This window comes from Aplidium turbinatum, chromosome 1 (assembly GCF_918807975.1).
Source record: "Aplidium turbinatum chromosome 1, kaAplTurb1.1, whole genome shotgun sequence".
Taxonomy (NCBI): Eukaryota; Metazoa; Chordata; class Ascidiacea; order Aplousobranchia; family Polyclinidae; genus Aplidium; species Aplidium turbinatum.
In genome coordinates, this window is record NC_137472.1 from 40,818,438 (window position 1) to 40,841,750 (window position 23,313).

The following is a 23,313-nucleotide window of genomic DNA, read 5'->3' on the forward strand; positions in this document are numbered from 1 at the left end:
TCATTATACCTTTTGTCATTTTAACCAATATTTTTCGTATTGTTGATGTGTTTCTGGTTAGGCTTATGGTGGTACAATTCTATATCATACTCTTCCGTGCCATTTTCCTTTTATTTCGCCTTTGATTGTTAGTTTTTCCGTCAATTTTTTGTCGTAGCTAATGTAAAACGTTTTTCATTCCTTCGCACTTTCATCATTTGATTTTTTTGCTGTTTGCTTTCGGCTTAACAGAAGATGATTTAGCTTCTAGTTGATCGAAATCGATTTTTAGCTATATATGATTGAACTGACTCGTGTGAAAATAAATTTCTTTGCATTACAAGACATGTAACCGAGTCGTTCATATCAAGCCTTGTTGTGGGTTTGACACCTGTCAGAAGATACTTTATTTTCTTGATTATCTAAATTATAGGCTATTAAAGAAAGCTTTATCGATAAATTATACAAGTTCCTAAACCTGCCTGATTTTATTTACTGTACTTGTTGTGTTTAATCGTTTGGTTGCATTCTACATGAAGGATCCTTGTATAATTTTCCGTCCTTAATAGCTTCAAGGAACCGGAATATAAGTAGAGAAACATCATCGCCTACTTCATTACTTACTCTTTAATTGTTGTTAGATTTTTGTTCAATGTTATCAAGGATGTACCTGCGGTGTTCACAAAAACAAGGAACATGACTCCGATTACCATGTACTGTACTGTAACTTATATAATATATATAGTGCAATTTAAGCAAAAAATCAAGTACACTTTTAAAATTCAGATTCCTCGAACAAAGTTTTCAGTCTGTCTGGTCCTTCCAGTGCAAGACACCCAATCCATTCTTGCTTCACAAGGTTCCTTACCACAACAAGAATCATTTTTGTATCACCGTCTTGATTTAGTTCCCCCAACTAACCCGTGTGCTCATTTGGGAAACTACGCTTCCAAGGGTATGACCTGATCAATTTTGTACTATTTTTAATAAACTTATAAAAGAAAATTTATTCCATTACTCTTCTACAAACTCACACTGTTTAGTAAACTCATACAAGGTTTTTGTTTAATAGTCTAATGGTTATTTACAAATTGGTATAGAAATTAATTTTTTCCTAGATCAATCCTCGGTGCATTTGGCTTCTCGCTCGTTTTCGGATCCCGAATACTATTTGTCCAAAACGTTTACTAGTAATGACGTCACCCGAATTGGAAATTTCATGGAAGGTTTAGGACCCAATACAGAGCGAATAAAGGTATTTCTTTTTTTTGAGGTGCCATTTTTAGGATTTAAAAAAAGCCATTTATAGAAAAAGGCTTTTATATGAAAAAAGTTTGATGAAGACAAAACAAAGTAAAACATTCTTCTGGAAAAGGGCAATACAAAATATATACATCCAAAACAAGCATAACTATAGTACTCTGCTTGTCCTATAAGTTACAATATACATATGGTTATTTTCTGTTCTATTGTTTGTTTAAACAGATGCAAGTGAAAGACGAAGTAGTGGCAACTCAGCTAGCTGAAAATCTGTGGACAGACCAAAATGAAAATACTGATCTGCAAAGTCAAGTTATCTGGCGATATATTGGAACAAAGAATGGACTTTATCGAATATTTCCCGGAACTCAATTACCTGATGACTATGACCCTGTGCTAAGACCATGGTAAGTAAAATATACTTCCAAATTTGTAGCTATGTCAAATCAATCTAACTTACTTATGTGTTGTTTTTCGCATGGTTTCTTGTAAACTTTTTACATCGAAGTTGAAGTTGACGAGATTGGAGAATCATAAGATCATTAATTTTTTCATTTATCACTCTAGTCCAGCCTGAAAGATGTTTAACCAGCGACGACCGGATACCAAAGACCTTTTAAAAATGGTACTACACTTCATTCTGATTGGCACTCAGCAGGGAAGTGGTTCTCATACATCGCTCGCAACCGCTGTGCAGTGTGCACTCTGCTCTCGGTGTCGTGGGATAAGCTAGTTACTCTACGGGCTGAGCAAACTGCGTTCTGACAACAAAGAGGACTCCTTCCGAAACCAGGCAGTTGATTGCAAATTCAAGAGCTCTTAACGTTAGAGCCTGGGGAGAAGCCCAAATTGCTAAACAAACAAACCAGCGACGACAGCAGAAGAAAATTTAGTTTAGGCAATATTTTATCACAACCATATCAAAACGGTTTTATACGGCAAAAATGTGAAAAATATTGTGTTTACTAATGAAATAAAAACAGGTATTTTTTGCACAGTGTCAGATAGTAATGAGGGGCTGTAATATTGGCCGGTGTCTTCGTATAGGCTAAGGTAGCCGGCTATTGGATAATAAAGCCTTACACATATCAGGCTTATGGCAATATAAAGTTAAATATTTTAATTAAAACGATTATAATCTACAATGCCATCATGCAAGTGTAGTAACAGCACAGATTTTAAATATCTTTTTAGAGTGTTATATGATATGCAAGAAATATCGCTAAACAGTTTATTTAATAACAACTGAAAAATTCTCGTTAACCAAACAGTTTTGTTAGGTTTTGTTACCAAATGATTTGTGCTAGGGTCAACTACTAAGCTATATTTATACTAAAACTTTCAAAACAATTAGATTTAAGCTGATTACTTTAACTTATTAATGAGTACCATAGTCATGATTGATAACAACTTAATAGGACTGAATTGCATAATTCAAAAAAAACAATGCATAAAACTAACAAAATATTAAATCTGAATGTTTTCTGCAGACTTCAAGAAATAACTTAATTTATCTAAAGAAAACAAAAAATCAAATATTTGTAAAATGATAATAATGGAATAATTCCCCGACAACAACACTTCAACAATCGGAAAAACTTCACTGTGCCAATCGCGGTAACCGGCCCTGCGTCAAGTGCCTCTACAAGTATGCGAAACTACTAGGAATAACCTATCAAGGCTTTGTCAGTCCGAGGATAAAGATTCTAAAACCAAACCAAACCAACCAAACTGAAGAACAGACACAAAAGGTGAAACTGATAACATTCTGTTATCACAATGGCAGCAATGGCCGAGTGGTTAGCGCGTTGGGCTCGCAGTCGAGAGCCTGCATGTTCGACTCCAGCCACCCGTATACTTGCTGTTGTTTCTCTGGGCAAGAAACTTTACGATAATTGCCTCTACCTAGTGATCGATTTCGAGTAATGGGTAGTACCAAATTTAAGTCATAAATAGAGTAGACAACCGGAAACAGACATTGCCGTCGCCCCGTCGGCTGCAGCGTGGGTCAGGTGTACGTCGGAAGGCGTACACCGATGCATAGCACTCAAGTCCGCTTTCCCGCAATGCAGGATAAAGATAAACAAACAGCAAACAAACACAAGACAAGACAACGAGCAGTAAAAACATTAAGAAAATCAAGGAAAGCCACTATACAATATGAAATAAACGTAGTTTTGTAGATATAAAATAATATCTTTTTAGTTTTATGCATTGTTTTTAGGATTATGCAATTCAATCATATCAAGTTGTTATCAATCATATGCCTAACTCTATGATACTCAAGAATTATCTTTCTACCACAGTTTAACTTGTGTAATTTAACCAATTATCTAGTCTTGTAGTAAATGCGTTATACTGTCCAATACCCAGGCTGGCAAAAATTTAAAATATTTATTCTTTGAAAAAATGTTTACTGTCCATGATTTTACAGTAATACAAAAAAATACATTTTTGAGTAGTAAAAGAATCAATTTTTTGTTAAAGTAAGGTAATTAACTGATTTAGCAAGAGTAGCCTAATGCTGTATTTACTGCTTCCGTCTATTAATTCAAGTGATGCAGCCTCAGCAGTAGCTTACTTTCTGCTATAGAAGCTATTTAAGAAGATTCAGCAGTAAACATATAACCACGGTGCAACACAGTATCACGTTCAGCTTTCAGCTCTATGAATACAACCTGAGCCTCCACCAGCTTCAATATAGGTAGTTTATGTCATTTTTTTTAATGTCTGTGAAATAACATATTTAGTAACTTGTTTAATATTTTTGATTTGGTTAGGTATGAACACGCTGTTGCAAATCGACAGCATAGGGCTATCACTCCTCCTTACAGAGACGCCGCAAGTGGAGCCGTTATTGTCACACTGAGTGGAGTTTTGTTTGAAGGAAGGTTTGTATTTTGCTAATAAAAAATCCATTAATTTTTATATACAATAGATATACATCAGCATTTTTTTTTCAGAAATTTTGAGGAATTCAAACACTTTCAACTTTTTAAATGCAAATCATTTTATTATAACGTTAAAAACAAATAATTAATGATTTAAGTGTGAATAGATGACGAAATACAACACTACGCTCCTTCAATTAATAACAATCACAAAAAATTGAATTTCAGAGCAACCTCCGTTCATGATCCTATCGCAGATGAAGTAGTGGCTGTCATGGGAGTTGATATATTGCTTCCTTACTTCTATAACATTTTATTACAATTGTATCCAGTGTGTGACAGTACATCTAAGTAAGTAGTATTGGAGTAAGCATAAACGAGAGATGAATAATTTTTTTATCCCTTATAAGTTATACGGTTATGTGAATAGTGCTTGCATACCAGATTTACAACCCAATGTTCTGACATGAATTAAAACCACAGCGTCAGTTTCACCATTCACCCTCTCCGACTTATACTTTGCTACATTGGAATAACTATTTTGTTTGCTCAACTGTTTGTGGACAGTGTATTTTTAGAATTAACAATACATTCATAAAATACCGTATTAAAAATAGTAAACATTTTACATTTTTGCTTTATCTTCTGACAAACACAGTACCAGTACTATCGGTAAAATTTAACTAAAAATATAAAATATGTGATTGCACATTCGAGAAAGTCTTGAAAAAAATTTAAATTGAGTTTATTTTGATAAATGTGAAACCATAAAACTGCGCCAAGCCTGTGACTGAGTATAGGCTAAACCACCTATCTTAAAATAATACACATTCTATGTCACAATTTTGTCACATCGTCGTTTTTTGTGGTTAGGTATATGTTGGAAAGTATACTTAAAAGTATAAACTGTGATTACTATTATGTGTTCAGGTGTCTTTTGATTGACAAGGCAGGGTATGTGATAGTCGCTGAAGAGTACGTGACATCAAGTCAAGTTCGCACAGACCAACATGTCACAGAGTTGGAGCCTGAAATAGCTTTTCATTTAGTGTACGATGAAGTTTTGATTGGTTCTAGTTGTGCAAATGTTGAAAATGGATTGCTTCAAAGAACATATACGGTGTGTAGTCCTACAAAATGTCATTATACAACAGCGTTAAACAGTAGCCTACTATAACGTTTGAAGTCATCATCCGTTCCATCAATTTGGAATCTGTGTTCGGTCAGTTAGACTCATATTAGTACACACAGCAGTGTTCAGCAAGACACGTCATGCCATGTCTGACGATTGACACGAATCTTAGCCTCTTAACTTTTTGTTAATTATTGATTCTATTTTTTGTTAAGGCTCTCACTCCTAAAGAGGTTTTCAATCGAATGCTCAAAGTTTATTCTGATTCAGCATATTTTCATATATATTTTTATTATCTAGGGTGAGACTATTTACATCCAAAAAGTCAATTCCAGATAGGTAAAAACTACAGATGGAAATATGCTGAATCAGACTGGACTTTAAGCATTCGATTGAAAACCTCCTTAGGAGTGAGAGCCTTAACAAAAAATAGAATCAATAATTAACAATATGTTTTTATATTGGTAATTATTGATTCTATTTGAATAAGGTCTCATAAGGTAGAAATGTTGTTATCGAACTAGTCTGTAGTTTTTAGTTTACCTATCTGGAATTGACTTATTTGGATGTAAATAGTCTCACCCTGGATAATAAAAATATATATGAAAATATGCTGAATCAGAATGAACTTTGAGCATTCGGTTGAAAACCCCCTTCGGAGTGAGAGCCTTAACAAAAAATAAAATCAATAATTAACACTTTTAATTCCATTAAGTTTAAATCTTCATATGCATACATAAGCTCCTACGTTACAAAATAGCGTTTCGTTAGTTAGATTGTACATTCAGAAATTAAGTTGGCTGCAGGGTTGTAATGTAACGAAGTCTTGGTTGGCCTGTAGCCAGATCTGTTGTTGCAAAACTGGATGTAATTATTTTGGTTTAAGTGAAAGGTGCTCGACACAGCTATTAGCTCATGAATAATAATTGAACCCCGTGAGAAAACTTTTGCTGCGTATTCATAAAAAGGTTTGCCACTTCTTGGTGAAGCTATAATTTTCTTTCAGTTGATGGTTATTTTCTATTTATAATTTAACACTGCGTAAACACTCTGTGTTGATCTTGTTTGTTTTTTTCAAAACTAATTAAAAAGCACTTCTATTTCAGATTCCTGATAGCCAGGATCGATTGTCAGGCACAACATACAGTTCAAGTGGTTGTTACAACTATCAGCTCATTCCGGTGGAAAATACCAATACTTACTTGGTCATCAGAGATAGAGAAAAATCGTATTCTGGCTGTGGTGCATTCCGAGGAAGATGCACTTGTAACAGAATCGTGAGTACAATAATTATCAACAACTTTTGTCTTTTAAAAGTTCTGATGTCCAAACTCTTAAAAGTTTCTCTTGCTCGCCCAATATTCACTCGACAAAGATTTCAGTTTTGTAGAAATTGTAAATATTTACGTAAGATGTAATATTGATTAAATGATTACACATATTGTGGAAACAGTAGCCTACTTTGACTGCGTTGCGTATCAGTACTGTAGTCTTAACCGTTTATGGTATTGAAAATAGTATCATTGTCCAACACAAAGGTGTGTACGCAGGATTTCTTCAGGGGTACCATTTTAATTTATTTTTTTTAAGAAAAATGTTTATGTATTAACATTAGACAGCACAAGATTGCCATACCCATCCTACATTGACGATACCAATTTTCAAATTTGAAACTGCAGAATTTTGTACAATGTAGAGCTAAGACGTTGCCATTTTCATTGCACATGGATGTTGGCTGACGTTTTCATGTAGATACATTGCAGGATATATCATTTGAGATCTTAAGTTGACTTGTTACAAACTCTTCCTCGTCGTACGTCATTTAAATGGTTGTTCAAATGAATTCTAAAGTGTCTTGTAAAAATCCAAAATAAAATGTAAAATTATGTTATCTGGGTTGAGATAAAAACATTCCATAGTTTATTGAAACGCGTTCTGATTGACATCACTCATCAGCACAAACTTGCTCGGAAAAAATATGCTTGCTATGAATTGCAGCCCCGTTAGCTTAGTGGTTACGCGCCTGGCTCAAGATTACGCGGCGCTGGTTCGGCTCTCGGGATGTGCGCTTGAGCAACGCATTTCAGGACTGCTCTCCATTCAGCGGCATCTAGTGAATGGAATAATTTCCCTGCACAACACTTCAACAATCGGCAAACTTCACTCTGTCAATCTCGGTAACCGGCCCTACGTCAAGAGCCTCTACAAGTATGCGAAACTACCAGGAATAACCTAACCTATCAAGGCTTTGTCAGTCCGAGGATAAAGATTCAAAACCAAACCAAACCAACTATTAAAAGCGAAATAAAAGGTGTTAGCCTACTAGATTTGTTTATAATTTCAGCAAAAAAATGACTACCGTATGCTTATTGCTTATTTTAAAAGTCATGTTCATTTTAAAATGTCAATGTCATGTTCATTTTAAAAGCACAGCTTGGTGGGTTGTAGCTAAAAACTGTGAAATAGCGGCCGGTCGAAAAGCTTTGAAAATAAAAAGTAATGCTATATTTCAGACAAATGAATGTACATATGGTTGGACTCGGAACTCAGACTGTGAATGTCCTTGCACCAGCATCAACGATAACTACCAACCTTGTTCAAACGAATACCTCACAAACATCAGGTTCAATTAAATATCATATAAAATATTCGAATAAATTCGTGTCGATTGTTCTATAGGCCTACTAGGCTATAGTGTACATGAACATGCGTCTAATACATTTATGTTTGTGAAAACATTATAGTAAGTGTAAGTTGACTGGAATGGATACTTGCTGTAAATATCATCTCTACGATTCTTTTAGTTATCTTAGACTTAGAGATATAAAAAACTATCCTAAGTTCTTTAAGCAGTAGCTTATATAAACAATTGTACCAATGCAGTTAAAAGTTTTGCCTAACTATCTTGCTTATTATTGAAACATTTCATGTACGGTACAAAGCAATTTTAATTTTACAGATCAAACGTACCGTCTTGTACCCCTGAAAACGCTGAGCTGTTGTCGATTACCCAAAATAACGTAGACGTCACATCCTTGCCTCAGTGTTACAAAGTCGACTTTGACTACGAAAGGACATCTGGTGGTGGTAATGGTAGTAATACTGATAGTGGTGTTCATTTTATATCTCATTAGCCATTTTATATATCTCATTATCTCATTAGCTCATTTTATATCTCATCTCACAGTTTTAAGTTGATATACTAATGCATGCTTGGCGCATATTAAACATACATTAGTATATTTAACATACAGTTTAATGCAGTCAAATTGAACTTCCACTTGTTGCTTTCTTTGTTATAGACTACATATATTACAGATGTAAGTTAGGCTATATTCCTGATGAAGACACAATGATGTGTTGAAAACGTTTAAAAGTTTATTTATGTTATGCTAAGTGCTGAAACTGATGTTACTTTTGTAGTACAATATTGAAAACACGCGAGTTAAAAAAAATTCTGTTCCCTAAACTATCTTTTAACATGCAGGTGGATCTAATACTGGTGCGATAGTTGGTGGAATTGTTGGTGCAATCGTTGGTGTATGTGTGATGATCTTTATCGTAATACGTCATCTCAAGAAAAAAAGATGTCAGCAATCAGCTTCCCAGGTACGGTGACATGTTTCTTCTTACTATCAACTACCGCACTAAAGATAATAACTTAGCAAGACTTTTATCATTTTATTTGAGGAAAATTTCGGTTTATATCTGAAGGTCACGAAAATCATTTTTGTTCACAAAACGACCGGCAACTCTTGTATTTAACGCACCATACTCTGAAGCCATGAGAAGGTATTTTCGCACTCTGTACTTCTAGAAATTCCTGGTAGCAACAAAGTTGATTTTGTTGAGGAATGTTGTACACAATGTAAACACTGTTTTGTGTAAAACTGTTATAAGAAAAAACAGCATGGCTATCAACTAAACCATTTTAATCAAGCAAACATTTTAACATCAAGCCTACCCAAAAATGAGCACTTTGCACTTTTGCAGTTTGAGTTAAAGTCCATGCAGTGCCAGTCTTAGGGTATTTCGGGCCCTGTGCGGAATATGCTTTGCGAACCCCAATGACAATGATCCAATTCAGTAGCGTAGCTAGGTAGTTTGAAAGGGGAGGGAGGTTTTGACGGCGGCGGGCGAAGCCTGACGGAGTGTTCGCCGAAGGTAACATCCAGAGGCGGAGATCTGGGGGGCTTCTCCCAGAAATTTTGAAAAAATTACTTTGAATTTGAGGCATTCTGAGAGCATGTTCAACAAAAATTTGGGTATGAATATTACTGTAAAATGGTGCTGTCCGGTGGCATAGCAAAAGAATAAGATCATGTTGTCTTTGGCATTTTTCGGAAATAAAGCTGAGTCTTTTGTATTGAAAGTAACATGTATTCTATTTAAATGCAATTGCCACAAAGCGAAATTCTGTTGTCACAGTGCAATGTTAACTATTTGGTACATGCTGAAATGTCGTGGGTGGCTTAAAAGCATGTAAGCTTGTAAAGGTGGCCCGACGCGACAATCTCAGCACTTGCCTCACCCTAAAGCCGCAACTGACTTTGAGGATACCGGTACTTGCTTGTGAATCGAATTGAATTTTTTCCATTGAAAATGACAAAAATTACTGCATTTTCTGAGTAAATTGCGGGCCCTAGCTGTGCGATCGCATGGTTTGCACACCACAAAGACAGGCACTGATCCATGCTACATATTTTTGAATCAAGTAGAGTCATCAATAATTAGTTTGTTTTTAAATGTCTGAGTAAAAAATAAAATAAAAAAAACTGAGTAAATGGCTTTCAAAAGCTTGACTGCAGCATTGCTACAGTGCTCTTTGTAGCTTTGCTTACAGAACTTGTTTGAGCAGCAAGTTTATTATCAGTGTCACAGTCAAAAATTAAAAAAAGTGCAAAATACAAATTTGGTTTTACGTTTTGCCGCGTTGCATACGGCCAGGGCTGTAGAAGTACTATCTTTGACCCTCCTCCCAAATCCACTAGTGGGCCTCTATATTTAATGACAGCGCGTAAAAATAGGACAAAAAACCATTAGGTTAGGGCCGCAAACTCTTTCAATGTAGGGAAAACATTCGCATTCATCATTATAGCAAAGAGTAAACTACTCTCAGATTTTTTACAAAAAAAAAAAAACATTTTATAAGCTAAGCCGACATTCCAGCCGCTGATTTATGAAAGGATCAGAGTTTTAAAGCTTATAAAATAAATAGACAATGTGAAACTTATTGTATGAAAAGGTAACATCATAAGGAGGTACGGGGGTTGCCCTCGGAAATTTTTTACACTTTTTGGGCATTTTTAAGAGCAAAAATGTTTTTGTTATCAAGATGCACATTTTTTTATGGTCATAGCTGCAACCATAGGTCCCTATGTAGGTCCCTATGTAGAGTCCCTATGTAGTCTATGTAACCAAATTCATAAAATAAAATAGCATTTGGATAGATGGATGGGTTTAAATTTAAGTTAGCCTACCATTTTAAAAGATGTTCATTTACGATCACAGAAAGATTTCAGCAATTTATTTCTTAAAAATTTGTATAGCCTCTTGTCGTGTAGCCTTTCAGCAGGTCAGAACTTCGAAAAATCATCTTAGGTATAGAGTACCCCCACCGTTACCTATAGCTTAGTAGGCCTATATTCACGAAAATTTTGCAAAAAAACAAACAAAAAAAACAACATATTAAACGTAAAATTGCAAGCCCAAAAACGCACGAACCAAATATGCATGAGTCCTTAGACGTAAGTGGGCCCCAAGCCGGGGTTTGAAAAGCAGTAAATACGGCGTGGCATGTATTAAGCCAGGGGTGTGCAACGTGCGGCCCGCGGGCCAAATGCGGCCGCGAAGAAAAATTGTGCGGCCCGCAAGGATGTGCCAATTTTGAATTGTGTGCGGCCCGCGAAACGTGTTTATAATTTAGTTTAGTCTGGTACGTGTGAACAATTCATTGTGGAGTGGATTATTATAGATTTCGCACCTTCTGTTAATCATTTTAGAAATCTCCCAGCGGCCACCGCTAATCCATTGTGTTTAATTATCTGAAACATAAAAATGTATGGTCACATAAAAGGCTTTATGAACTAATTACGACTTTGGAAAGCTCACATACAGATAGGAAATCTTTTCCACTTTCCAACTTGAGAGACTACGGAATGCATTCTGAGAAGAAAGCTAAATTTAAAAAAATGTTGTTTGAATTTTTGGTTCTTCAAGGACTTCAAATCTCATGAATATTTGTTTGGTATGTTCTCTTCGCCATTCGCCACAGACATTGACAAAGTACCAGCAGATATCTAGCTTGAACTGATTGACCTTCAAGAGAAAACGGATTTGAAAGCAAAGTATTTAGAAATGAATCTTGGCGATTTTTACTGAAAACATCTCAACCAAGATGACTTTCCACATTTGAAAAAATCATGGACTTCTAAATGGAAAAAATCCATTACTTCAAAAATGGCCCTTTTTGGCTCAACGTATTTGTGTGAACAATTTTTTTTCTAAAATGGGCGTCATGAAATCTCCCTATCGATCGGTTCTGACAGACGAACACTTGGAAAATGGACTTCGAATTACCAGCACTTCCATTAAAGTAAATTTGGAAAAAGCCGTCGGGAAAAGAAGCCAGCTGCAAACTTCTCACTGAACTCGTTTAAGATGGTGTGATAATAAATTGGAATAACAGTTTTCTTCAGAAATTTATGCGTATTAACTTATTATTTCTGCAAGGAGATAACCACTAATAATGCCGAAAGAATAACATGAATAACAAAAAAACTACTTTTTTGTGCCTGCAGCTACTAGAAATCATATGTTAAATAAACGTGCGGCCCGCGGTTTCACCCAGCTAGGCTATTTATATCTGGCCCTACTGTAATAAAGGTTGCACACCCCTGTATTAAGCTATTGATCATCGAGATTTTGTAGCAGTTTTTCTTTTTCATATATAGCTAAAAAACGTTAAACAGACTAAAATGAGTGGCTTCCTAAACAGACGTGCCCCTCGGCCGGGGGGTACGGGGAATGGCGAGCACGGTCCTGGTTACAGATGGCAGACAAAAGAACTTGAACAAAATAACACAATAATTTTCAAGCATTCACATAGTTTCAAAATATTCATGGCTACCTGGAGATGTGGCCTGAGTGGTCACATTTGCAGATTTTGATTACCGATTACTGTAGTGTACAGTACTAGTACGTCTGACTACAATTTTCTAAGATTTTTTTACGTTTTGGTGACTCGTAATGAGATACTGTAAAAGCTTTATGTTGCCATGGGAAAGCAGTAGAGAAAGAGAAAAGTAAGTTTAAAAACGTCTAATCTATCTGTCAACGAGTAATTAACAGTCTGACCGAAATTTTACAAATCAAATTGTCTTTGTTTTTCAAGGCCTGATGATGTTAAAACCCAATTTGTCACCTGGAGTAGACTGTAAAGAAAACGTTAGAATTTTTAGAAAATTTCTTTTACAAAATTTCATTCAGGCAGTTACAAAAACTTAGCAATATCTGGAAAAATTTGCAGAATGTGATAAATCAGGCCGTATATCTAGGTAACCATGGTATATTTAATATCGTTCACTTCATGTGTTTTCAAAGTATCTAAAATAATGCATCGAACTTTGTTTCACAATATTTCCATGTTGCAGCTTTACTTAGGCTATTAATGATTCTTTAGTAAAATTAGTAGCCTATCTGGTTTGGTTTCGAATCGTTATTCTCGAGCGGAAAAAGTCTTTGATATAATATTCCTGGCTATTTCACATAGCCTACTTGTAGCCTAGAAGCTTTTGACACATGCACCGCGCAGTTTCCCATTGTTGTTGAATCAATGTTCTGTTGTTGTTGTCTGTAAATTAATCCATCCACTACGTCCCGCTAAATGGAGAGCAATTCTGAAATGTATTGCTCAAGTGCTACCCGGGCCCGAGAGCCCCGCATACCCACTTGATCTTGAGTCCGGAGCTTAATCACTGAACTAACAAGCCGGACTAATTAAGCGATTTAAAGATTGTGTGTTTAAAAATCGTATCATTGAACTGGGTCTTTTTAAATAACTAACAAAGCAATTATATTTCAGGCATCAAGAGCAACCAATATAACTTCGAGTCAGCCACAAGCTGGAGTGGAAACCCATTCAAGAAATGTACCTCTTCCAGATAATTCCCGTCCATCGTTTGCTGCTTCAGCTCCACCGTATAACCCCGCCTACAAAAACCAAGCTTTTGCTCATCAGTCTCAGAGTGCCGACTGGGCAGATCCAATCGGCACTCAATTGCCGCCTTCTTACAACACTGTTGTGAACGAAACCAAACAACTTCCCTAACACAATTAAATTGTTTGGCTTGCTCTGGTTGTTTTTATCAACAATACATGATTAACCTATAAGAAATATAATTGTAAGTAGCCTAACCATTCTCAAAGTATTTACTATGAACAGTTGAGAGAATATTTTGGGCCCGGTACCAATGGGATCTTCGGGCCCCTAATTAAGACACTTTTAAGAAAAAAAGCGTTACACCCAAAGAATACGCGGGGGTTTCTCAAGTTTCCGGACCCCTAAAATCATCCCGGGACCGGGTCCAAAAGTACCCTCTGGACCCCTCCTGTCAACGCTACTTAGCCTACTATGAATGTAAATAACAAATGTTTCAAATTTCTTATGCAAGTATTCATTTTTTACGCATAATTTTACTCATGTGCTTATTGTTTATTGTACAATGTATATAAGGCGTTGGCTTTCCAATCATGCGATCCTGATTCGACTCCCGACTTAAGCTGGCTGTTGGAAAACGCCGCTCACCTCTTCCCAGGGTTTGATAAATGGAGTTGGCGTGATTGCTGAAGGAAAGGCGGCCGAGAGAAAGGAACTGGCCACCCTACTCTCGTTAGTTTCGAAGGCTTAGTACAATGAGAACGTATATCTTCTCATCCCCCGATGCTTGGATCAAGTATGAGATTTACCTTTACAGTAGGCTATATGTCTTGAAATGGACGCTTGGCTTCGGTACATAAACGGCGATGGTATCTTCTCGTTGCAATTTATTATTAATTTCTCAATTATTTTGTACTATGAGTACATGATTGATTTCTTGATTTTTCTCAAAAGTAGCAATCTCAGCTTCCAAAACCTCAGTCAAGTCTATCGTAGCTATGCTCATTTAAGCCGCTGATATCACCAGCCGAAAGAAATCACACCAGACCAAACATGTTTTTGCACTGCCTAGGCCCAAAACGACCAGACGTGTTGACTTGCGGCAGAAAAATTCGAAATAGAAGAATATGTTTTAGCTACAGTAAAATAGTATTAACTTTTTGACTTAAGTAAAGATCAATGGATCATCAAGGGAAGCACACATAACCTTAAATTTAGTAAATACTACTCGTCCATAACTCATCTTACCATACGCAGTTGGGGCCATTAAAGATGTGATGCAATTTGAAAGTAGCACATTCTCAAAAATAAGTGGATGACCAATGGTTTTATTATTCACTATTATAAAATCGGATTGGCAAATAAAATTGTTTTTCTCTCTCTCTTGTTCTTAATCTGTGGCTGTGAATATCATGTAATTTATTATATTCAGACTAAAAGTCAAACATTTGAAACGCAAGCTATCCGATTAGAATTGTAATTTGTGAACATTGAGTGAACAACATTAGAAATCGAAAACAAGTACAAAAACATAGCCTAAATTGTATTGTTACAGTTTTAGCTCGTAGGAACAGTCGAAGATTGATGAAATAAATTGCGCACCCCCTCATATATATTTTTTTTTCTTGCTTGGCTGTGGATAGTTTGTTATTTGGTATAATTTTGTAAATGTGAACAGGCATGTTTTTGCAGATAAACAATTTTACACAATATCAGAGACTGTTTTTGTACTTGGCCAATCTGAAGCCGTTGTTTCAGTAGTTAGGCTACCAATTGGATATGTGGTGTGCAACCAGGTAATCGCAAGAGAAGCTAAAAAGGTATTCCTTTGTGTAACCGTACGTCAAGAGCAGGGGTGGCCAACACGTCGATTGCCAAGTTTTAACTGGTCAATCGCGTCGAATTTTGTGTTAACAAGATTACTAAAAAGCGCGTTTTAATCAATATTCCTAAAGGAAAATTTGTCAATCAACTCAGATAATTTACTTGGTTGGATAAATTCATTTTGGGCTTTTATAGTAGGCTTACGTAAAAAGCGAAATATTTGTCATACACGCAGGGCTGTTGAAAGGACAGTCTGGACCCGGTACCAATAAGATCCCTAGGCTTCAAATCAAGATTATTCTAAGAAAAACGCCCTACATCCAAAGAGTTGGCTGTGGAGTCTTTAAGTTTCCGGACCTCTTGGAAAGTTTCGGACTACTAAAATTCTCCCGGATCCAAAAGTATCCTCTAAACCTCCTTGTCAACATTACTGCATACACTCCTATTGAAGCAGATTGTGATGTAAAAGGTACGAACATCCTAGTGTAACAATTGCTGAGTGACTTGACTTTGCTGACTGATTCCACTGGGAGATTAAGTGCCATTTGCAGTTATAAGGAAAGAGCAAACCGGTCAAAGAGTCGATCAAGTCTGTCGGTGATTTTAAGATGCAAAAAACGCACTTATTTCTGATCTTAAGGAATAATGAAGTATTTTTTTTTACATATTAAAAACCATTCGTAAAATCATCGAGATAGTAAGTTATTTGGACCCTGAAAAATATGTTATATTTAATCGCGATTTCCGCTTGAAGCAGATTGCGCATCAACATGGGTTACGGTATCTGTATCCATGAGTCACGGTTTTTAGCTAGCTCGCCAATAGTGTCTTCAAATTGAGTTCGTTCCATGTCTGGAGGTTGTCATATCATCGCCTTGGTGATTTTCCTCTTTTTTTCTTTCCATTAACTTTACTTTCCATGTAGATTTTGCTGACTCCGTATTTTGATCTTTTTGTATGGGCGAACAATTTTAGAATTTGTAATATTATTGTTGCTGCAATTAGGTGTAGCTCGTTATAGTCATTTAGTCAATAAGGGTTCTGTTTTCATGTAGCCAAGTAACATTTTGTTGGTCATGCTTCTCATGATGTGATTTTGGAAAGTGGTGATATTTTTCATGGTTATGATTAATTTACGCATTCTAGACTGCATGGCACGACTGGTAAAACGTAGGTGTTGAAAACTTTTGATTGTAGTTTGATTGGAGTGTATTGGAGGTTAAATCTTTTTATTCTTTCTCAGCCTAGACAGATTCGATATTGTGCTGCAGTTTCTCAATCGTTGGTCGAGGAGAGTTGTTGTACGATAGTTAGTTGTTGTACAAAAAACATGTTGCTGAAATAAAAATGGTTTCTGGTGATTTTAAAGTTCGATTTATTGATTTTCAAAACCTGGAAGAAATAGTTGAATACGTCTCCTACTCGTTTAAGTCTAATGTAAATGTGTCCACTATTTCTCACAAAATTAGTGAAGTATTTTTTGTTAGAAAGAGATGTTTTATATAAAAATACGAAAGTAGATGATCCACGTAACGCTTTCTGCCATATCACATTCACACCACTGATGCAGTCACGCCAGTAATAGCAATCGAAGCGGGCCATTGTCGAGTAGGCATAAGATACAATTTGTTCTTACTATTGAATTTTAAAACAAAATCAAACAAATTTCTTCGCAAATTAAATGACAAAAAAAAAATCGAAAATAAGCAAATTATTTCTTCAGATTTTAAAACAAATTTGTACCAAACAGCCCTATAGCCGTAAGTCACTTCATCTATACCCTCTTCACATGACTAAAAAGTCCATGGGGATATGGTGAATTTTAAAGAATATGCTTTTGGACCAGTTCTTCTTTTCTTTAGAGAGTTATTTATAAGGTTTTGGTGCCGCCACAATACACTTCAGCAGCTGCGCTAGCGCACACTAGATAGGCTACAACTGTTCTCATCACAACTAGCGAAAAGCAAAAAAACTGCAAAAATCACACGCTTCAGCAATTAGCCCACATATAGATAAAAAGGTTACCTGCCGGTCACGGATTATTATTTCACACTGAGCCTTAGAAGTAAATGGAATTGGCAGTGCTGTTAGAAGCACGTTCAGTAATTGCTTATTATCTTTCACTAGTAATCTGTGATTTACCCTAACGTTTATTGGAAAATGTAGAAGTGCAGAAATAAACTACTATCGCTGTGGGTGTCTTGCAATCACAATAGCTTACATGCTCTGATACGAAATAGTCACCGGCTGAACCAGTTGCAGTTTTAGGAAAAAAACAAGAATTGAAGAAAGACTAAATAATCTTGTTGATTGTTTGTCGCTTGTGTTGTTGAAGTTCATTACCTACATCGCCATTTTGCAACATGCCATGAATAAATTTAGTAAACGGTAGAATGGTCAATCAGAAGATTTTTTTAATCATTGTTTTGTTTATTCTAACTTCAGATAGGCTAACTGTACAGTATTTTTGAAACGAGCTATTAATTTTAACAACTATTCAAAATTTATTTCTTTTTTCCGACTGCAATTCATTTGATCTCAAAAAAAGTTTAAAGCTGGAAAAGTTTTGTATAATATTTTTACTGAAACAAAATAAAACCAAGACAAAGAAATGTTGCGAAAAAACACAAGTACATTTTGTTGAGATTACAAATACTTTTGTTTTGAATAATCCTAATAGCTAACGTAATTACCTGTATTGTTTTTCTTTGTAGAGTAGCCTCGGTATCTGACAGACTTCAGTATCATTTTGAATCATTAAACGGAAATACGTACAACATTACGTCATAGAGTTGATTGATTGATTGCTTTGAATCTTTATCCTTGTAGTACTGAGAACGCCTCTGATAAGTTATTCTTGTCAGTTTCGCATAATTGGAGAGGCATTGAACCACTAACGCGGGAGCGGTTTTAGATATGCTGTATTGCCATCATAGTCAGATTGTGACAAAGCTAGAGTATTTAACGTTTAATTTGCGCGATCTATTTGCAAGATTTCTTGGATGTTTTTTAACAGCAACATTAGCATATAGAAGAAAGAGATATGACCGCATTGGCTGACCGCATTGGCTTTGTGCTACTCCACAGCAGAATACGCATGCCCTGTTTGGAACAGGTCCTGTAATTCATCGAAGCTTAACTTGGTACTCAATCATTCTTGTCGTCTTATTAGTGGGTGTCTGAAGCCCACAAATACCAACAAACTTTATTTGCTTGCTGGTATTACACCACCACACATAAGAAGAGACGTTAATAGTCAAGCTGAAAGGTTAAAACAAACATGTGATGAAAAACATCCTCTATATGGAAAAGCTGCTGCACAAACCCGGTTGAAATCAAGAAAAAGCTTCCTAACACACGTTCAGCCACTAACCTCAACAAAAGAAGAAACAAGACTTAAGCAATGGAAACAACAATTTGAAAATGACCCATCACACACTGAAATGAAGGTCCCACCATCAGAGTCCCTCCCCCCAGGAGCAAACGCTCCTTGGGCAAAGTGAAAAACATTAAATCGACTCCGAACCGGTGTTGGACGCACTAAGTCTGCAATGGTGGAGTGGGGCTACGACACGAGCCCAGTTGCATGTATCTGTGGCACCGAGCCCCAAACAGCGGACCGCCTTCTTGTTTGCCCTCGGCTTGCCACCCGGTGCAGTAGGTGGGACCTCTGTCAGTGTATAACTCCGTTGCGGAAGAATGTGTCAATCTGTGGTGTATCAACGAACTTTAGAAGACTCGATAGAAGAAGAGGAAATAGAAAGAGAGTGTTCTTCCAGGCTGTCAGCGCAAAGCTGAGCAGGCCTACGAAAACAACAAATCTAGCCTACTTGCTAAAACAACTTTAGTAAAAACAAAGTAAGCTTTCAGCAGGCTAACAGCTAGGCCTACTGCAGTTAATGAGGCTGTAACAAAAATGGGCTATGCACAGATGGTAGAAAAGCATTTATGTTTACATGTTGAAGAATGAAGATTAAAGTTTTTTTTAATACAAACCAGTGGCGACCCTGGGGTTCGAGCTACTCAGGCTTAGCTCGAGTAGTAAAAAAATTGACAAGTAAAAACTACATTAAATTATAAGTTACTAGACTAGCACATTACAAGGAGCCTGATTGTAATTTATATTATTTTAAATATAAAATAACTTACCGGTATGTAACCGTCTTAATAGGAGAAAGAGGGAGTTAATTGTAATTTCAACTTTCCCCCTGTTTTTACGATGCAACAGTATATTCCAAGACTTCTGATATAATATCACGCTTTTGCGCATGCGCGTAGTCATGCGCACAAATAGAAATGACCAATTTCCAGTGATTTGCGATGAAACCTCAGACCAGAAAAACTGTTTGCAGCTGTCTTGCAACATTGTAAACGTGTTTTAGTACAGTAGCAAATAACATTTGAACTTTAAATGCCATAAACAAAAAGTGAGCTGAATACTATATGAGGCAATTTTACGCAAAAAGTACAGTAATTTTCAGAGCAACGTGGGTTGAGGGGGAAGGTTGGACGAAAATTCCAAAATACTTTAACCAAAGCTCTTAGAATGCATAGGCGTAGAATCCAGGGGTGCAGGGGGTGCAACCGCACTCCTAAACGCTTCAATTAGTGGAAAATTTAGGCAAATTTGATAACAATTTGGGCAAAAACTTTCAGCATGTTTCAAAAATTTCATTAACATTGAACTTATTTTTGATTTTTTGCTCAAATAATGGTTTTGCAAATGTCAAATAACGTGCAACCGCAACCCTATACTATTCAATTAGGCTAGTTGAAAATTTAGCAAATTTGATGAAGATTTGGGCAAGAACTTTCAGCATGTTTCAAAAATTTCATTAAGATAGAACATATTATATATTGATGTCAATGACTGATAAAAGCAGCGGTTGAGAACCATGTGGCACGAATTAGTGGTGCAATGCTGATGAGCCCCGCCTCATGGGCGAAACAAGTGTCTATCGTTATCAAAATTCTTGCTACAATCGACGGCCGAGAAACACATTGAACATATTTTTGAATTTTTGCTTAATAGCTATGCAAAGTCAAATAATTATTAAAGTGCAACCACAACTCTAAACTATTCAATTAGTTAAAAATTTGGCAAAATTTGATAAAAATTTGGGCAAAAACTTTCACTATATTTCAAAAATTTCATTAAGATTAAACTTAGTTTTGATATTTTGCTGAAATAATTAAAATTATGTTTTTATGTTGAATTTAATGCATATAAAATTAAAAAAAATCTACAGCCATTGAGCATGATTTAAGTTGTGAGAGTTAAAAAATGAATGTGTAATTTGTTGAGAGTTCGAAAAATTTGATCAGAAAATATCCAAATATTTACAAATTTTATGAAAAGTATATTCCAATTCAATGTGCTCCAATATAATTCAAACCCATAACTTACAATATCAACATGCTCAGCTGAAATTGCAGCCTGCAAGTTTAGTTGATAAGATTTGAAGTAACTTTTTAACTTATTTTCAACATCTGAAAATATCCACATGCTTGCAAATTTTATGAAAAATATATCCTATAGGCCTATCGAGAAGCGATTTGAGATGTGCGGTGTGCCTATAATAGAGATGTGTCTTGTGGCAATATTAACTTTGAAAGTGATGCTTTAAACACGGAACTTACAATATCAAAATGCTCGGCTGAAAATGTAGTCTACAAGTTTAGTTTATAAAATTTTAGAAATAACTTTTAACTTGTTAAGATTTTAGATCATTATGGTATTTTGTATTTTGAAGCAAATTTAGGGCTATTATTATCTTATTGATTTGAAATGTTTGTCTGTATTGAGTTATTTGTATTGTTATGGAGCTTTCGCATTATTTGGGCGATACTGGTAGTAGACAAATTACATTTACAGTACAGTATATTCCAGACCATAAGAAGCAGTGCAGAATTTTTAATCAAGTGGACTATGCTTTGTCGCAAAACATATTTGGGCGCATTTAATTACATTTGGACAAGATTTTTTTCACACTCCCAAAAACTAGCTTTTTCTTACGCCTTTAGAATGCATTGTTATATACTAAAACCAGGGCTAAAGTTGGATTAAGCCGATTAACCACCCCCCCTCCAATTAATTGACAAATCCTTTTAGTCAGAGAGATTTTCAGCAGTCGTTTTCTAAACCTAACGCAAGTTTTCAAGAATCAGACTTTTCTCTGCTTCTCTTTTACTATGAACCCGCAAAAAACATTCTCACATTTGCTCTCAACCATGGCTTAGGCTACGTAATATTATAATTTACTAGTACTTAAATGCCAATATACGTATTATACGTACGTAATATATAATTTACGTATTAAGTAAGCCATGCTCTCAACCCAACGCAAGTTTTCAATTTTTTTTGTTTCTCTTATTACTTGAGCTCGGAAAAAACGAATTAAGCCCGCCAGGCATTGAAGAATTGTCCAAGAAATTAGCCAGACTGCATTAGCCTATCGGTCATGCCTAATGTCTGATGTGATCGCAGCAATAGCTAACTGACTTTTCTCAAAAATTGAATGAGGCTGTTCCCCATGCGTTTAGTTAAATAACAAGATACTTTCTTCTGTGTAAACCAAGGGAAGCTATCACAAGATGTGTAAGGTGATAATCTGCTGTTATTCGAACGTTTCTTCAATTAAACGCGACTGACTTCTTCAAAGGTAGCCTATAGGTCAGATAATCACCTCTTGTCTATCATGGCAACACACAGAACTATGTTGCTGTAAATCAACTAAACGTACAGAATATTTCTGTTGAATGATTGATTTTATTGTTCTTCATAATTTTGTAGTTATAGTACATATAGGAATACAGTAGGCTAACCATTAAAACACCGATAGTTGGAAACGATAGAAAGTCCGTTAAACCTACTAAATGGCATCTTCTGCAAGGATAGGCTAACTAGCAATCTTGTTTGAGGAGCAATTCTAATTGTAGCACAGTAGCAACCCCTGTCTAACAACATAGAAAAGACAATTGAGAATGACAAGTCATAGTGATATATTCGAAAACATTATTTTTAAGTACGGTACCTAAAGTATGTGGGTACCAGCAGGGGTGCATTCCTATCATTTTATTTGGGGGAGGGGCTCTATTAACACCTAGCTGTGTTGTTATAGACTAAGTATGTACAAGTAATCGGTGTAGGTGAGTCAACAATCTTTACCTTTTTTGAAAAGAAACACTGTTCAGTTTGTTTTTATTTCTGAACATCATGTCGAAAAACAACCCTTGCTAAAACATAGCTTGAAGTAACAAAACGTGAAAACGTGGTCAAATCCGAAATAAAATTATAAGTTTGAAATTTGGCTTGGTTGCTACACTGCAATCTCCTTTGCTTTTTCTTTACTGCGTAGGCTTGCACTTGAAAATCGCATGGCATGAGCTAATTCCAATCTCAACTCAATTGTAGGCTACTTATTTGCTACAATTCTAAGCACACTTGCAAAAAATTGACTGTAGGAAAGTGAGGAAATGCATCTCCTGAAACGAGAGCTTGTGTTTGCAGCTTTGCGAGTAAGAACCAATAAGTTGCCAATGTGACAGTTATACTAAAATCTCATTTAGTTATTAACGAACAGTTTAACAAATCCAAATACAGCAAAAGCATATTCCAAGTTAGTGCAAACGAGATTATACAAAACAAATAGCCTGTCTGACAGGTCTTTGGTTTTATGGGCTAAGTTATAAGCACCACGGCAGTCTTTGATTTTAGCCAGCAAACAGTTTTTGCACAGATCTGAGTTCATTCCATGTGGGCAGCTTAGAATGCTTAACCTGAGTATTCACAGCCGATCGATGAGTCTGCAACCACTTCTGAGTTGCCGCAGTGCCATTAAATATATGAGGAAGTGGTCCATTGATGCTGATGAACAACATTACTGAAACAAGTGATTTCGTCAGCCCTGATCGTAGCGGTGTGATGACCAAGTTCATTTGCAAAAATCCACGTTCGGCTTCAGCAGAACTTAAAGTAATCCTGTTTAGTAGCCTACTACATTCTTGAGCAACTTTATCGTATGTGGTATAAGGCAAGGATTGTCAACGTACAATCGAAAATCGGAAAT

General features: G+C 35.9%; 1 protein-coding gene across 1 annotated transcript in view; it reads left to right on the forward strand.

Annotated features, from left to right (window-relative positions):
• LOC145769578 (VWFA and cache domain-containing protein 1-like) overlaps positions 1-14,801 on the forward strand; it is a 29,353-nt gene extending 14,552 nt beyond the window's left edge. The window contains exons 14-24 of the mRNA XM_082581236.1: positions 766-934; positions 1,098-1,234; positions 1,465-1,646; positions 4,020-4,130; positions 4,359-4,481; positions 5,061-5,250; positions 6,369-6,539; positions 7,776-7,885; positions 8,222-8,355; positions 8,750-8,871; positions 13,346-14,801. Of these exons, the coding sequence (XP_082437362.1) occupies positions 766-934; positions 1,098-1,234; positions 1,465-1,646; positions 4,020-4,130; positions 4,359-4,481; positions 5,061-5,250; positions 6,369-6,539; positions 7,776-7,885; positions 8,222-8,355; positions 8,750-8,871; positions 13,346-13,591 (1,695 nt within the window). The 3' untranslated portion in view covers positions 13,592-14,801. The remainder of the gene's footprint in view (positions 1-765; positions 935-1,097; positions 1,235-1,464; positions 1,647-4,019; positions 4,131-4,358; positions 4,482-5,060; positions 5,251-6,368; positions 6,540-7,775; positions 7,886-8,221; positions 8,356-8,749; positions 8,872-13,345) is intronic.
• The last annotated feature ends 8,512 nt before the right edge of the window (positions 14,802-23,313 follow it).